Genomic DNA, 15,753 nt, shown 5'->3' with positions numbered 1-15,753 from the left:
GTTCAAGCATCAGAGGCACATATATGCACGCACATTATGTAATATGCTATAAACAAATCGATAGACAAGCACTGGTTCGATATCGTACACTGGTTCACCGACCGACACGGGCACAGCGTTCAAGACTGTGGCGTTCAGAGATCCCATATCTCGATTGCATCTTGCGCATCGTTAGAACCTCGATCACGTGCAGCCTGCTAACTTCGCTTCGGAGGTGCCTGCCTGCAAGTCCTCGGTCTTAACTCTGGCCTACTCTGACACAGGGCCCCGCACGACCACTGGGAGCAGTTGGCACTGATTATCTGTGATCAACGTATACTTGCTCTGCCGCTGGGCTGGATTCTGGTACAGCAGCTGAAAACTAGCCAGAAATGGACGCCCTCATCGCCAAAGCAGATGCGGTACGCCCAATAACGAAGAAGAGGCGTATTCACAAGGATGAACCAGCGAAGAAGTCGAGCTCATCACGTCCAGGTCCTTCAGATGACCGCACGCTGGGCTCGGTGTCCCTGCATACCACATTGCCAAAGTCTCTTCGACCGACGTCTCCTCCTCCGGAAAACGTGCCCAAATATGGTCACGTAAAGGACAAGAAGCTTCGAACCCAACTGACGAGACAGTCATCGCAATCCGCGAGGGCGAGGGCATTGGTGAAGGATGCAGAGCTTTTACTCACGGAGGAGGCGGGGCTCATGGAGGTGGAGGGAGACTTAGAGAAGACTTGGAGGGTTGGTCAGGACGAGATTGCACAAGCGGCAGGGCAAGAAGCTGCGCAAGGACGGAAAGAGTGGAAGTTAGATGGTGGGCCGTACCGCGCGAGTTATACGCGGAATGGAAGGTGCGTAGTGATAGCTTGGACGTGCGAGGGTCTGCAGTAATTGATGTCGGTATATCAGACATCTTGCCATCGTTGGTAGAAAAGGCCATGTCGCGACGTTTGACTGGCAGACTGGGACGATGCATGCTGAGCTACAACTCAGAGAGACATGCCGGGACATTACGTCGGTATCCACCCTACGCTTATAGCCCGTTCCACTCACCTGTACGTCTGCAGATTCCTTCATGACCACTCGCACTTTGCGGTGGCTCAGCAGAAGTATGTTTACATCTACGACCGCGACGGTGTCGAATTGCACCAACTGAAGTCGCATATTGAGCCCACAAGGCTTGAGTTTCTCCCATACCACTGGCTCCTTGCTAGCGTTGTACGTCTCGTTCTTCACCAGATCCCGAACACAACATTCACATCCTGGCATTCGTAGGGTAATGCGGGCTATCTCAAATACCAAGACACCTCTACGGGTCAATTGCTCGTCGAGCATCGCACAAAACTCGGTGCGCCAAGCGCCATGACTCAAAACGCACACAACGCGGTCATTCATCTCGGACACGCCAACGGCACCGTCACCCTCTGGACGCCGAACCTCCCGCACCCCGCTGTCCGGTTGTTGGCACACCTCGGGCCCGTCGCGAGTGTCAGTGTCGATCCGAGCACAGGTGGGAGGTACATGGCGACGGCAGGTCAGGATGGGCTAGTGAAGGTCTGGGACTGTCGGAATTGGAAAGGTGCGGTGCGGACGTGGAACGCGAGAGGCGGAGGAGGCGAGGTAGAATGGAGCCAGAGAGGCGCGCTGGCCGTTGCCTCAGGCGGGAGCGTCAACGTAGGTTTCTGCTATGAGAACTCGGTGACCATCGTCTCAACGGCATCTTTTAGGTGTACACCAAGCCATCTATCCAAACCCCGTTCATCCCGGCCGTATCTCCACCTCTCTACCTCACTCATGCCGTACCCATCGCCCACTCACTTCCCTCCGTTCTGTCCCTTCCACGATCTCCTCACCATCGGGCACAACGCGGGTCTGTCAAGCATTCTAGTCCCTGGCTCCGGCGAGCCCAACTTCGACAGCGCCGAAGCAGATCCGTTCGAGAACAAGCGCGCAAGGAGAGAGCGGGAGGTCAAGGGCCTATTGGACAAGGTGCGTAGATTTGATTATCGTTGACCCGAAACGACGGCTGAGCAGTACTGCCTCCCAGATCCAACCGGACATGATCACCCTCGACCCCGAGTTCGTCGGCTCACTCGCCCCGGAGCTCAAACTGACCACAGCTGTCGGCGGCGAACCCGACATCCCCTTCGCGCGCCTCCCGCGCTTAGAGCGCCTCCGTGTGCAGGCAAGGCGGACGAGATGGAGGGTGGCGACGAAGGGCTCGCTGCGGGCGGCGACGACGACGACGACGAGGCCTTGAAGCCGACGAAAGAGGAGAAGGAGAAAAAGAAGATGCGCGGGAAAAACAAGGCGCTCAAGAGGTACCTCCGCAAGCAGCGCAAGAATGTCGTCGATCCCAAAGCGGTGCGTCGTCTTTGCGTCATCTGTCGGTGAGGCAAGGGTTGAGTCTGACGGCTATTTGTATAGCTCGCTGTCCGTGCGAAGCTGGAGAAGCAGAGGAAGGAGAAGCAGAAGGCCAGGGCCGCCGCTGCCGGGCAGTCAGTGGATCGGAAGCCCTCCGCTTTGGATCGTTTCAAACGATCAGCGCAATGATGAACTGTGTCTGTGCTTCATCATGTTGTGTGGACGATGCCTACATCGATTGTTCTGTTGCTCGACATGTCTGATGCTTCGCCGGCGTGGCTATGCATTCTCGTGAATTTGATGACCAGGGAGAGCAATCGCCTCATCTATCGTTTAGGCTCGATCATTGTCGAAAATTCCGGGCAATGACGCCTCTCATTTGAATCTCATCTATCGTGCAGCGCTGTGGTGTGAAATCTGCTCTGCAGCTGTTGTAGAGGTAGGTGTGCTGTTGGTACATCGAAGATTGGTACATACGGGCCAGTCCCCGAAATCATCTACTGGTACAAGTCATTCCGTTTTGCATAGATGTCCCAGTTGAACCGAATAGATGCGGCACTGCTGATATCGATGACATCGTCACACGCACCGGCACTTGTTTCGGGCGAGCAGGACAGTGACTGACTTGGCGAGGCGCTGTGATGATCGGAGGTCGAACTCTTCAGAGGGGCCGTAGATGATGTACGTGGACTCTGTGCCAAAGGCGAGAGTGGCCTACGCTTCGGGTCCGAGCTTTGTCGCCACCGTCTTCGTCGTCCTCGTCCTCGTCCTCGTCCTCAATAGACCCGCGCGAAGCCTGCGGAAAGGCCTGCTTGCTATCGCCTCTTGGTGCTTGCGACCCGCACGAGCGATGTGCAGCTTCGTGTAGTGTCAAATTGTCGTGAGATTATCCCGCCAGACTCCGTCACACTCACCATCATACGACAACCAAGCACGGAGGTCAGCGCAATGTTGACCCTGCTTTTGTTGTCAGCTCGTCCACATAGATAACCTCCACCGACGGAACTACGGAATCAGTGCAAAGAACAAAGCCGTAACCTGTTAGAGAGGGCGTGAGCCTTTCATAGTCAACGTGGCTGCGCCGGGTCTTACCTGGGCCTTCCATACGATGAAGTTCGCCAGAATCGACGCCAGAGCACCACCAAAGTACAGGACCGAGTCCCGCAGAAGCACGACCATGAGGCGGGGAGTTCCTGCCTCCTCGCGCGCCTGCTGCGCACTGCGATAGAGGGAGAGCGCGAGCAACAGCGATTCCCAGACCATGACGGGGACCCAGTACGCCCACGCCCACTTCTTGATCCCGTCGGCGACGCATGTCGAGATTAAACTATCGGCTGGGAGGATTATATCTGCGCCGGGCGAAACGTGTCAGTGTCAATGACAAGCACCCGTTGCGTTGAACCTGCCTTTGAGGCCGTAGATGACTTCGGCAATAAGGGTGGTCTCGATGGCAAGCTCAACGATAAGCATGGCGCAGAGCGTGATCAAGAGAGTGCGGTTGCAGCGATACATGAGGTACAGTCTCATTATCAGGATGCCTGAGTTGATGTCAGCACGATGAAGTTGAGGCTGAGGCGAGGATGTGCTACACACCTGACATGGATATTCGCATGATAAAGTTGGCGTATAGGAACCATTGGTACCAAAAGTTACAACTGAGATATACAGGGCTGCTTAGCCAAGGGAAGGCTGTGGAGGCATGTCTTACAGCTGTGGTCATGAGTGGATGTTAAGTGAAGTGCCCGGTCGCAGGCTATGAGCACTTACTGAGAGATCCGAACTGCGAGCAGTTGCTTCGACTACAATGTTCTGGGTTATAACATTGTTCACGCCAACGACGGGGGAGGAGGCATACATATGTTAGCAAATCTGTCTCCGCGATTGTATCGGTAAGACACAACACTTCCACGAAAGGCGGGTGAATCCTCACATTAGGTTTATGAGCCTAGGCACGGCAATTCCACTTAGTTCCCGTGCAGCGCTACATAGAAGAATGGCGTACGGAAAATAGCGGTTCTGCAACCGTCAGTAGCTCAGTACAAGAATACTCCGAGCGAAGTGAAATCCGTACGACAAAGTACAGGAGCCGAGTCCGGACAAATCGGCCATGCCACATAAATTCGATCTATCACTTGTGAGCTCAACCGTTGGCAGACTATGGTTGATCTCCCCATCTCGTCGTCATACGTCACCACTTCGCAGGGGCGTCAGTCAAGAGTAGTCCCGCAGCGAACGATGTCCCTCACTAATCTCGTAGAAGAGTAACGTCAATGAAGCCACTGTTGGGGGAGCGGTCAGCATGTCGACGCAATGCTGACATACAGTACAGCGGGGAATGACGTACGCCAGAAAGACCGCACGACGCGGTAGTCATTCACCCCGGTCATGAGATCCTGCCATAATGGTGCGTCAATCGAGTCTGACGCCGAGGACATCTCTGGAACCTGGGGCGAAAGAACTATAATAGAACACAACAGCAGAAAGGGGCGGCAAAGAAGATAAGTAGAAGAACCGGGGAGTACAGGGGAGGGGGCACCGAGCGCATACCAACTCTACATATACGACTAGTGCTTTTGAAATGATCATCTTTAGTGGAGACGTATCATGCAGCGCGCCTCCTCCACCGTAGGTCAACAATCATAACAGCTGACGATGCTTCAGCAGGCTTCAGCGCTCCATAACTTCGCAGAAAATCAAGAGGATCACTCACGCAGCCATGTTGATCACTGAATCTGCTGCCAGCGACATGCGTCGACACGAGGATTGCAGGGTTCTCGAGCAATTTGAATGAACAGTCGGAAGAGAGTGAAGTAGTCGAGAGCTACGCTCAGTAACGCAGTTGTCAGATAGTTGGCAGCTCAGACTCTGAAATTCAAATGATCAGACATCTCCGAGCTGCCAGAGGTCATTTAGCGGTCCAGCAGACCCGCGAGCACGATAGGATTAGCTATAAGCTCAAAGGGCGCCGTCGTAGTTTCCACGACGTACTGTTCAATGTTCTCGTATGATCTTGTCACAGGTATTTGAGAGCAATCATGTTGGGTGGGAGAGACCACACACCGTCACACCATGCGATGCGTTGTATCATGGGAACGCTGACCTCCGACAGATGGGCCACCAGTGGTCAAGATGCCCGTCATATGTCAGAGCGCTCGTCACTCGAGGGAACTGCGGCCCTGATAGTGGCGCACGGCCATCGAAATGCGACGCCATCCAGGCTGTCCAATATCAGCCCTGCATGACGGCACTGTCGTGTGCGGCGTGTTGAATGTACTTCCATCGGAGAATTGCCTCGTTCGGCGTTCGCACTACGAGACTAAGGACGACTCAGAAGGCATGCGCATACTGAAGATACTCACAATTTCCACGCCCAGAGGCCCACGGTTGTGCGACCCTCTCAGCCTGAGGTGCGGTGTTACAGGTCACGAATTCGGATACTAAGGCCTATGGCTAAGTTCATGTCATCCATGGTTCCGCACTTACTGAGTTTATGCATGGTGGTAGTGTAGAACACCGAGTCAAGTACGCCTACATGGCTGTCCAATGAAGAAGCTATTACTTTCTGTATCCGGCCAAAATGAGTTGATCACTATTTGGCCACGAAAACATTATCACGTGACTGTCCGCCAGGCGATGCCTCCGATGGTTTCAGAACTACTCACTTACATGACATCTTGTATACAGCGACAACTCTGCGATTGCGATAGCGCACTTGCTTTTACTACTCTCCGACCCATCAGCATGCTCGCGACGGGGCCTGGAGTCTGATCACCTCTTGGGACATTGCAGCAGTACTAGTACTTGAAGCTGAACGTAGTTCATGCATTAAATGTGACCTCTCGGAGTGCCGTGTATATACACTGCCCTTGTCACCTAGACCGCCCCGGAGTCAGCTCGAAACCGACAAGCAATTGGAACCTCTCGAGCTTGCGTAAATAACATGTACACAGGATGCCTTGATACGGTAAATTAAGGTCGCCTGAGCTTGTCGGTCGAGCCAACTTCATTGAAGGATAACTCGAAGCATAGCACCAAACAGCACTTGGTACGTCGGGCGATAGACTTCCATGGCCTCAGGCTCATAGTTGACCACAGCCAAGACTGCCTGTTACCTGGATTGTAACTACCACACGCGTAAACACCATAGAGCAGTATTGTTCCATCGCAACATCCTCGAATGTGTGAAACTCGCGAGACGGTTTCGCATCATTTCTGTGGTCGCCACACACGAAGTGTCCCCGGTGGCTCTGGATCCCGTTTTGATGGTGTACTGGATGCGATGCAGCATCGGTGCGTCACGATCGGTTTATGATTTGCATGTATTGATACGGAGGTAAAGTCTAATATCACCATTTGTAGAGCCCATCGCATCGTTCTCGGGTCATGATCCAGTGCATTCGAACGCAACATGTTGTCTTCAAGCTGTGTACCACGTCTAAGCCATGACGAGGGGAGTTTCGCAATGGTATGTTAGGTCGTCGCTTACCTCCACTGCCGGAAAGTCTGGAACCGTTTCGTGATGTACTCCCGAGTCCCAGACAACATGCATCCCGTGTGCAGCGTGGTCATTCAGCCTAGGCGCTGACCTCTTCACCCTGCAGGCGACTTGATGAGTGGGGTGAGCGCCATTGCGGATCGATCTCGCAATGGACTCATACTGGCAACATTGCGGACTGAGGACCCTGTCGATCCGCTCAACAGGGACAGCGTGATGTAGATCCAACACCCGCGGTCTGCATATAAGAGGCAGCATTAGTCTCCAGAACCGCAACAGTCGTTCACATTCACGTCTCTCGCTTTCCATTTTCGACTTCAAGGATGCTTCGATCGCTGTTCCCGTTTTCTCTCTCATTACATCTCTTTGGTTTTCGACGGCCGGTAAGTAACCTGTCTATTGTGTTGCGGGTGTACGTTCTCAAGTAGCTTTTCCAGGTGCGGCTGTGGTTAGGCCCCCTCCTATGCGAAGGAGCACGACTGCCTTCGATGGCCAGTACATCAGCACCTCTGCGGACAGCACCGCCGTAGAATGGTGGTACCTCCAGGCTCTTGCCTCAGACGTCGAGGGCGACAACCCTCCAGCGAACGTGCAAGTTCTGTACTACCAAGGTATGACCATTAGTCTCACGAACAGTCCAGACACTCACATACTACTGTCGCCAGGTTACCCGGTTTCAGATGGCTCTACTGCGACCCAGACGGGCCAGCCTGAGTACTACATCACGATCAACGGCATGTTCGCCAACGGCACGGTTTTCAACTTCAACGTGCCTACTTCGACCGGCGCTGTCACTACGTCGGGCAACGCTGTCACCGGAAAGTGGGGCGACGCTGGCGAGTTCGCCGTCACGGATGATCTCTCTTCGCTGTCAGCGACAGTGAGCGCAGCGGACTATGGCATCGAGGCCTCGATTTCCTTTACCTCACGCACGTCGCACCACTTTGGCTGCAACAACACCGACGACGCCTACTTCGACTCCGCTGTGTCCTCGTCGCAGTCTCTCAGCACCCCAGAGCAGCTGCTCTACAAGCAGCTCGGGTGGGCGACGACGATCCCAGGCGGCACCGCAAACGTGACGCTCACCGTGAACGGCACAGCGCTCTCCTTCGTGGGCACGGCCTACCACGATGCGAACTGGCTGCCGGCTGCGCTCAACGAGGCGGTCAGCAGCTGGTACTTCCTGAACGCGGCGGTCGGCTCATACGACATGTCCGCGGTGCTCGTGCAGCCGGTCAACTCGTCGCTACAGCTTGGCACGGGCTTCCTCGCCAAGGACGGCGTCGTCCTCCAGAACCAGTGCAGCGTCGTCGGCGGCCGCACGACCGACATCAGCACCGCGACGCCCACTGGGTCGTACACCGACGGCGGCCTCACCCTCCCGACTGGCTTCACGCTCAGCTACACGCTTGCGAATGGAGACGAGTACACGTTCGACCTGAAGTCGCAAGGTGCGAATCCGAACCAGGCGATCTACCATCGCTGGATCGGCAGCGCGACTGGGGGACCCGTGGGCGGAGCGCAGGAGACGGGCACGACGGTGTTCGAGTGGCTGAACCCCGGCAATAACGTCTACAATCCTTAAGGACACTCTTTATTGTGATTTCGTGGGCGGAAAAGAGGCTTTCGCAGGTACTTACTCTCGTATTCGAAGGTTGTGTACTTCTTGACCTGCGCTGGCCAATCTGTCACTACTGCTGCATCCGTTTATTGGGCAATATTTATTCTAGTGGCTCGTGAAATAAACCCGTTCAGTCTTCGATGGTGTGGCTACGTTACCGTCGTACATATCTGAATGAGCCAGGTCGCGCACACCAAAATGCACAACCTCTCAGGTTCACCGCACACGAATTGGGTTTGACCGCCAGTAGAGAGACCAGCCTGGCAAGTGCAAGTGTGATCACAACACAATATGAGCGAGTGTGAATTTGAAGATCGCACAAGCGCCTCGGTTTTGCAAGCGCCCTGCCTCCTCCTCCTCCTCCAACTTCAGGGTCGCCCAGGCATTCACAATCTTCCTTCTGCTTCATTGAACGCCTCTAGGGAGAGGCACACTCAGCCATGGTATCTGCCACAAAATCATCACAGAAACGGGCTGCGCCTGCGCAAGCCGGACCCAAAGCCAAGAGGCCGCACGTAGAAAAGAGCAGCAAAAACAAGTCGGAGACAGCTGCATCTGACAAGGGAAAGAAGCGTAGCAGGCCTGTTACAAAGCCCGTATCAGAAGATGAGGAGTCAGGATTGGACGAATCGGGAGAGGAAGGTCTCCAGGAGGAAGGGGACAACTTCGAGGAGGACGGAGAGTCAAAAAGCGCACCCGCGAAGGATCCGAATGGTGAGTGCTCTGTAAATCCTGTATTGTAGTTTCTAATTCATACGTCACACATCGCAGCCGCACGAGAATCCCACAAAGCCCAGCGTGTACTCCTCAGCGAACGGCGTGCAGCAAAACCGCACTCTGACCTTCTCGTAGAAGCCAAACGCACCTGGCGCCTGGCGCACCAAAAGAACATCCCTCGTGCGGAACGCGAGAAACACATAACCGCGCTGATGGACGTCATCCGTGGAAATGTGAAAGACATCGTGCTGAAGCACGACGCAAGCCGGATCGTACAGACGGTCGTGCGCTATGGCGGAGAGAAGGAGCGGAATGAGATCGCCCAGGAGCTGAAGGGGAGGTATAAGGAGCTGTCGCAGAACAAGTACTCTAAGGTGCGTGGACATCCGTTGCAGGTCAAATTTGATAGGTGCTGAAGTCTAGACTGCGTGTAGTTCCTGGTGACGAAGCTCGTCCGCTTCTGCCCCGGACATCGCGCGTCGATCCTACGCGAGTTCCAGGGCCACATCCTACGCCTGCTTCTCCACCGCGAAGCATCCAGCGTACTGGCAGATGCTTTCGAGCTCTATGCGAATGCATACGAACGATCCATCCTTCTGCGCGATTTCTACGGCAAGGAGGCGAATCTAGTGGTGAGCGTCACAGCAGGGAGTGGGGAGGAAAAGGAGCGCGCGAAGAAGGGGCTGCAGGGCGTGCTGGAGGGGCTCGAGGGTGAGCGGAGGAAGAGGGTATTGAATGCTGTGAAGGAGAACCTCGTGACGATGTGAGTGCCAGTGAGGGCTTCCGTCCGCCTTGATGCTCATCGTTCTGTAGTTCCAATAACCCTGACAAGGGTGCGATATCGCACGCGATTGTCCACCGCGCTCTTTGGGAGTACCTGTCCGCGGTTGCTTCAATCGAGGACGAGGCGGAGCAGGAGAAGCTCAGGCGGGAGATATTCGAGAGGTCCGGTTCTCCTATGACTGCGCGCACATGATTCCTTGCTGACTTATAACAGCTGTCAGGACCTCATCGCAGAGATGGTCCACACGAAAGATGGTAGTCGCGCTGTCCGCGAGTTCATCGCCCACGGCACCGCGAAGGATAGGAAGCAGATCGTCAAGACGATCAAGCCGCACGTCCAGCGGATGTGCACCGACGACGAGGCGCAGCTGGTGCTCTTCACTGCCCTGGATGTGATTGAGTGCGCCGTGCATTCTACTCGCAATGAGACACTCATTAACTGTAACTTGTAGTGACACAAAGTTGACGGCGAAGTCATTAGTGTCAGACATGATAGCGTCCGCATCAACCCTCTACACGTCGCCACAAGGCCGCCGTGCACTCATCTATCTGGTCGCACCAAGAACAAGGCGGCACTTCACACCCGCGCAGGTATACCCGTCGCACCTCCTGTACTCCATACTGTCCACTGACCCGCTCCGCGTTAGATCGCGACGCTGGCAGAAACGGATGCAGTGCGCGCACGGACGAGCAAGAAAGACGGCGCCCTGCGAGCCGCCGAGATCCGCAAGGCAGCGAGCGACGGTCTCCTCTCATGGCTCGCAGAGAGCGGCGCGGACGTCGCGCGCGAACCCGGCGGGAGTTTGGTCGTGTGTGAGGTCATGCTCCACGCTGAGGGCGGTACGTCGTGTTCGTCAACCTTGCTTTCAATCAAACGTGCTGACGTCCCCGACCACATAGACAAGTCGCCTGCATCCGATACCCTCCTCAAAGCCCTCTCCGCACCATACCCGTCACCCGAAGCGATCTCTCCGCACCCCATCTCCCTCCCACACACGTCCCGTCTCTACAAGACGCTCCTTCAGGGCGGCCACTTTAACCACTCTACGAAGGCGATCGAACCCGCGGAGCACTGGTCCGCAGCGGCCTTCGCGAGACGGTTCGTCGAGCTGGTTGGGCGTGAGCCGACGGTGGCAATGGCGCGCGGGGATGGCGCGTTCGTCGTCGCTGCGCTATGCGAGCAGCTGGCGAAAGACGGGGAGGGGCGAAGGAGAGGAAGACTGTAAGTGTGTGGTTCACGGAGGGTGTGAGGAAGGAGGTTGCGGATGCGAAGGGGAAGGGGTGTGCGGTGCTGCTCGAGGCGTTGAAGCCGCTGTGATCGTGATCGCGTATGCCGTCCTCAAGTAATTCGTCACATCTGTTTTGCTATGTGCCTTGCTGGAACCGGTTTGGTGCGCGAGCCTTGCTACGGGGACCTCCTTTGGATTATAGTGATTAATATCGCGACTAATGTACAGGGTTCTGTCCATCCATCATGCGTGATAAATTGTAGTGAGGTTGGCTATAGCTACATAAGACAGTCCCATTGCCAGACACAAGCTCACGACGACTCATTCATCAGATCCTTCAACAACGACCGACCCTTCAAGATAGCCTCATCCGCGATGGCGGACTTTCTGCCCTTTTTATTCGGCCTCGTTGGGGTGTTCTCCTTGCGGTCAGGAGACAGTGGCTCCGCGAGGTCGTCAGCAGAACGCTTCTTCATGTTCGAGTCCGTCAGGGCCGGGAGTGTATGCATCTCATGGGCATTCGGGGGCAGCGGGAGGATCCAGTCCTTCTCGTCCATGAGTTGAAGGAATTCCTTGAGCAGGGGCGTGCCTTGCAACGTCGTCCGTGAGCCGACGATGATGAGCTTAGCTCGGGCCCGCGTAAACGCGACGTTCATGCGACGCCAGTCCTTCATCAGGTCTCCCACCTACAAACGGGTCAGCACGTCACTTATATGCGTGTTCGAGACACAACACTCGCCTGTCCGTCATCGTTCGAGCGCACCATGGAATGATGATGCACTCCTTGTCCCTTCCTTGACTCCGGTCCGCGGTCAGGATCTCGACCTCTTGCCTATGGTGCAGAAGGTGGGAGAGCAACTTGATCTGTTGGCGATACAGGGACAGGACACCGATCTGGTCTTGCCGGATCCCGCTGCGGATCAGACATTCGGTGACCTGGTAGACGAGACGCGCTTCGACACGATTCTCGACTAGGTCTCCTACGGGGGAGTCGTAGGCGGGCACAGCGTCTGTGTCGACGAAGACGGCTTTGCACCTGAGCCACGACGGTCAGACTAGCATCGGAATACGGGACTACTGCGTACCTTTCGTCTAACAACTGACCCAGCCAACAGATACCTCCCGCCTTCTCGCAGGGAGACAACTTCGGGTGCAAACCACGGAGAACGTGGGATCTGGTATCTTCAGAGACTGTTGGGCCACAGTTTCGGAACCGCAACGAAGCCTGTCGCTATAGATGAGTTTGTTCGAGAGGAGCATGATGTCGGCGTTCATGCGGTACTGCTCGTTGAGGTCAACCACCGCATGTGGATGTGTATCGGAAAGCATCCTGAATAGAGACACCTCGAGGCCAGTTCTCCGTGCGGTTCGATTGCGGACCTATACATAGACGACCGTTAACATCGTCATCCATTATGCCATGCTATTCTCGCCCACCAGAGGGGGTAATTGGAAATGGTCTCCAACTAGCACGAACTTGTCTGCAAAGCGCAGGGGTCCTATGCAAGTGGGCAGAGTAATCTGCGATGCTTCGTCTACGATGCAGTAGTCGAATTTGCGCCGCGAGAACAAAGGGCTACAGAGTCGTTAGACGCTACATTACGGCGACCCGACGATGCTTACTGGTCGATAGATAGACATGTTGTAGCGACAACTGGGGGTGACATGACCTGGTGCTCGAGTTGCTCCATCGTTGTTGCCACGCGGCGATTGGCGAGGGTGAATTCGTGAACGTCAGGATGCATCTGCATGCCGCGGAATGTCATCAGTTGGAGCGTCAAGGAAAGCCTGTTCACCATACCTTGTCCAAGTTCCCGATGCGCAGGATGCCGAAGTCGGCGACGTGCTTCAACTTGAGCAAGATAGTATCGACGGCGGAATGCGTATACGAGGCAAGCAGCACAGTCTTCCCCAGGCTGACCAGCATCTGTATGATGGCTGCAATGACGGTAGTCTTCCCAGTCCCCGGCATTCCGAGAATGAGCGCGTAGTCCTGCGCGGTGAGCACCTTCGCTGCAGCTATCTGTTGACTGGTATTCAGCTTGTTCATAGCAGAACGCGCCGTTTTGTCAAGCGTTAGCTGTTCAATCTCATCGAACTCCGGTCGTTTCAGGTCGACGATGAGTTCCAGTCGCTTCGTGTCACCGTCTGGGTGGTAGAGCTGTGCGAGATTGTCCCGTATACGTCCGAGACCGCTGAATAGCTCGTCCTTGTCGATGCGGAAGATGACATTCTCGAACAGGTTGGCGCGGATCCGAGCTCTGACGGCCTCCATGTCGATCTCATGATCCACCCCGACAATGACCTCCTGCGGAGTGAGATCGACGATGAATCCCTTTGCGAATGCCAGGAGGTCGGGCTCAACAGAGACGGTGATAGCGTCTCCGCAGCTCATGTGCCCATTGAGCAGTGACGACTGTGTGAAAGATGACGTCTGTGTGAGGGATTCCTTGAAGAAGCGATACGTATAGCCGTGGATTCTGCTGTCGGTCTGTGCTTCCGGCCGCCAGTGATACGTCCGATCCAGCACCATGTTGCTGAAGCACCGACCGTGCCGCTCGCGTTCTTGTGCACCCATTGTCCATAGCTCTTTCTTGAAGCGAACGAGATCCTGTTCCTCCAAAGAGACCAGGGCTTCCCATTTCTTGAAGAACGCGCCTTGCTCTGGGGTGATGTGACCGGTCTTCAGAGCGTAGATATCGGCAATGGGAGAAGCGGTATCAACGACGTTCTCAACCGTCTACATGGAGCCACCTCAGCATTCGACTGACCATTCCGAATGAAGAACGAACTGACCTTGCGATAGAGCATACATGTGTCCAAGGCAAAGCACTTCCCACATTGCCACGCATCGTCGATGGTGGGTGGCAAAAACGCCTCGACCTCGAGGACACTGTCTTTCTCGCCTCCTCCTCCGCCACCACCAGTCCGCATCCTACGCATCATATACGCTGCCATCTCGTTGCGCGTTACGAGCAGAGCGCGGACCTCATTTCTGACCGCAGGCACACGCACGACCTCGTCACTGCGCGTATAGTACAGCAGCCCGCTGGGCACCTCCGTTCCGTAGCGTTCAGCCATGAGCAGCGTGTAGAGCATCGTCTGTGCGCGGTGCTCCATGCCTGCGACTGCGCGGCCGGTCTTGATCTCAAAGGGCATCGTCCAGGTCTGTGGTACGTTCTTGCGCGGCGGCCCAGCCTTTGTGAACGGATTGTCGCGTGGGCCGTCATCTGTGTCGACGATGATGGCCTGTACAGATGCATCGACCTTTCCCTTCAGTCCGTACGTCGGGGACCAGATATCCTCTTCGATGTCGTGCAGCTTGCCAATGGCCAAAAGAGAGGTCTGTCCGTTGGCCGCCCGTGTGTTCGTCAGTATCGCCTCGGGCTAGACAGCGAGCACACCAGGGTCAGCATGACACGATGCAGCCGGCAAAACGACTGCACCGACCTTCGGCTCCTCCGCCATGTACTTGTCTGCGAAGGACCGCAAGCCTTGCGCGCGGAGCCTGACCTCATTGACAGCCTGCTCGATGCCCATGTTGACGCGCATCAAGTCTCCGAGGCACTTCCGCACGACCTCGTTAATCTGGGTCTCGATCCACGGTCCATCCCACCGACCCTCGCACAGACACGCCTGCATGACTTCGTGAAGGATGTTGCCCCACACGAGCGAAGGCGTCACGTCTACCGAGCTGCGCACCAGACTCGTTACCAACGGTTTGCGACGGCATTGCGATGCTGTGGAGAGAGCCGTCGCGGTGATGAGGAGGTCGGGGTGGTGAATGAATAGGTTCTTGTGAGCGTTGATCGTGATCGTGGGCACCGGTGCGGCTTTGGATGTGGACGCGGGGGCTGAAAAGTCCCCGAGTACATTGATGACATCACCTATAGAGCAGTCTAAGGCAGATATCAAGCAGACCGCGATGAAGACATACCTGGGCGGATATCTGTGTCAACCCAGTCGTCTTGTAGGATTACACAACGGCGCTCCTCTCCCGGTATTACTTGCACGGCTAACACCTGACATAATCGAGTCAGTAAAGGAAGGGCATTGACATGGCTCGGAGGTGGCAGACGTGCATACCTTCTGCAGGTAGCCAGTTGAGAGACGCTCTTCGACGCCTTTGACTACGCAGCGAGTACGAGTGGGAGGGACGTACGCAGGCGCTGGAGCAGCAATCCGAGCAGCCGAGGGCTGAAGGCCTAAGGTGAGTACGACGTCATGAGCGGTCGTAGACATTGCAAACATACCGTCTTCTTTGGGGACCGAGTACGCCTGGGCGAAAGTATATCCGAGTTCATGTCGTCCCAATCCCAGTTTTCCGCGCCCTCCACCAGTTCTGCGAAGTCGACGTCGTGAGCGGCGAAGACATTCGCAGATGGAGTGGATGTCGCGAGAGCGCGATGAGTGCATGGAGATTCAGTTTTAAGACAAGAGCGGTGTTTCGGTGTCGCTGGAGGCTCTAGTTTCGGTCCTTCGTTGAGTATGGCAGCCATGAAGTCGTCCTCCTCTTCTTTTGTCCGTGCAAGAGGAGGCATTGTGAGTGTCTCAGTG

At 55.5% G+C, this 15,753-nt stretch overlaps 5 protein-coding genes across 5 annotated transcripts; 3 read left to right on the top strand and 2 right to left on the bottom strand.

Annotated features, from left to right (window-relative positions):
* Positions 1-201: 201 nt before the first annotated feature.
* On the top strand, positions 202-2,194 carry B0H18DRAFT_1013692 (WD40-repeat-containing domain protein). Its single transcript, XM_048029119.1, has 7 exons — positions 202-304; positions 370-838; positions 897-1,001; positions 1,055-1,205; positions 1,263-1,661; positions 1,715-1,818; positions 1,868-2,194. Exons 2-7 carry the CDS (start codon positions 372-374, stop codon positions 1,998-2,000), a joined length of 1,359 nt encoding a protein of 452 aa, XP_047892184.1. The 5' UTR covers positions 202-304; positions 370-371; the 3' UTR covers positions 2,001-2,194.
* Positions 2,195-3,356: 1,162 nt separating this feature from the next.
* Positions 3,357-4,071, bottom strand: B0H18DRAFT_955698 (uncharacterized protein; the record flags this gene model as incomplete). The annotated part of the gene is made up of 4 exons (XM_048042383.1): positions 3,357-3,389; positions 3,444-3,700; positions 3,740-3,889; positions 3,945-4,071. The coding sequence occupies 4 exons, from the start codon at positions 4,069-4,071 to the stop codon at positions 3,357-3,359; spliced, it is 567 nt and encodes a 188-aa protein (XP_047892183.1).
* A 3,038-nt stretch (positions 4,072-7,109) lies between these two features.
* On the top strand, positions 7,110-8,735 carry B0H18DRAFT_1095217 (uncharacterized protein). Its single transcript, XM_048032411.1, has 3 exons — positions 7,110-7,229; positions 7,284-7,457; positions 7,512-8,735. Exons 2-3 carry the CDS (start codon positions 7,310-7,312, stop codon positions 8,429-8,431), a joined length of 1,068 nt encoding a protein of 355 aa, XP_047892182.1. The 5' UTR covers positions 7,110-7,229; positions 7,284-7,309; the 3' UTR covers positions 8,432-8,735.
* Positions 8,736-8,813: 78 nt separating this feature from the next.
* On the top strand, positions 8,814-11,448 carry B0H18DRAFT_1013645 (ARM repeat-containing protein). Its single transcript, XM_048029118.1, has 9 exons — positions 8,814-9,181; positions 9,239-9,558; positions 9,619-9,947; positions 9,998-10,129; positions 10,182-10,367; positions 10,420-10,558; positions 10,615-10,807; positions 10,868-11,130; positions 11,178-11,448. Exons 1-9 carry the CDS (start codon positions 8,908-8,910, stop codon positions 11,283-11,285), a joined length of 1,944 nt encoding a protein of 647 aa, XP_047892181.1. The 5' UTR covers positions 8,814-8,907; the 3' UTR covers positions 11,286-11,448.
* Positions 11,449-11,507: 59 nt separating this feature from the next.
* On the bottom strand, positions 11,508-15,737 carry B0H18DRAFT_1177823 (Dna2-domain-containing protein; the record flags this gene model as incomplete). Its single annotated transcript, XM_048035945.1, has 12 exons — positions 11,508-11,882; positions 11,932-11,935; positions 11,960-12,232; positions 12,282-12,322; positions 12,355-12,553; positions 12,820-12,941; positions 12,998-13,936; positions 13,993-14,583; positions 14,647-15,083; positions 15,134-15,218; positions 15,283-15,393; positions 15,450-15,737. The coding sequence occupies 12 exons, from the start codon at positions 15,735-15,737 to the stop codon at positions 11,508-11,510; spliced, it is 3,465 nt and encodes a 1,154-aa protein (XP_047892180.1).
* Between the last annotated feature and the right edge of the window lie 16 nt (positions 15,738-15,753).

Source organism: Fomitopsis serialis (assembly GCF_022376445.1).
Source record: "Fomitopsis serialis strain Sig1Antser10 chromosome Unknown B0H18scaffold_44, whole genome shotgun sequence".
Taxonomy (NCBI): Eukaryota; Fungi; Basidiomycota; class Agaricomycetes; order Polyporales; family Fomitopsidaceae; genus Fomitopsis; species Fomitopsis serialis.
Note: the sequence above shows the minus strand (reverse complement) of the source record. Positions and strands in the feature narration are given on the sequence as shown.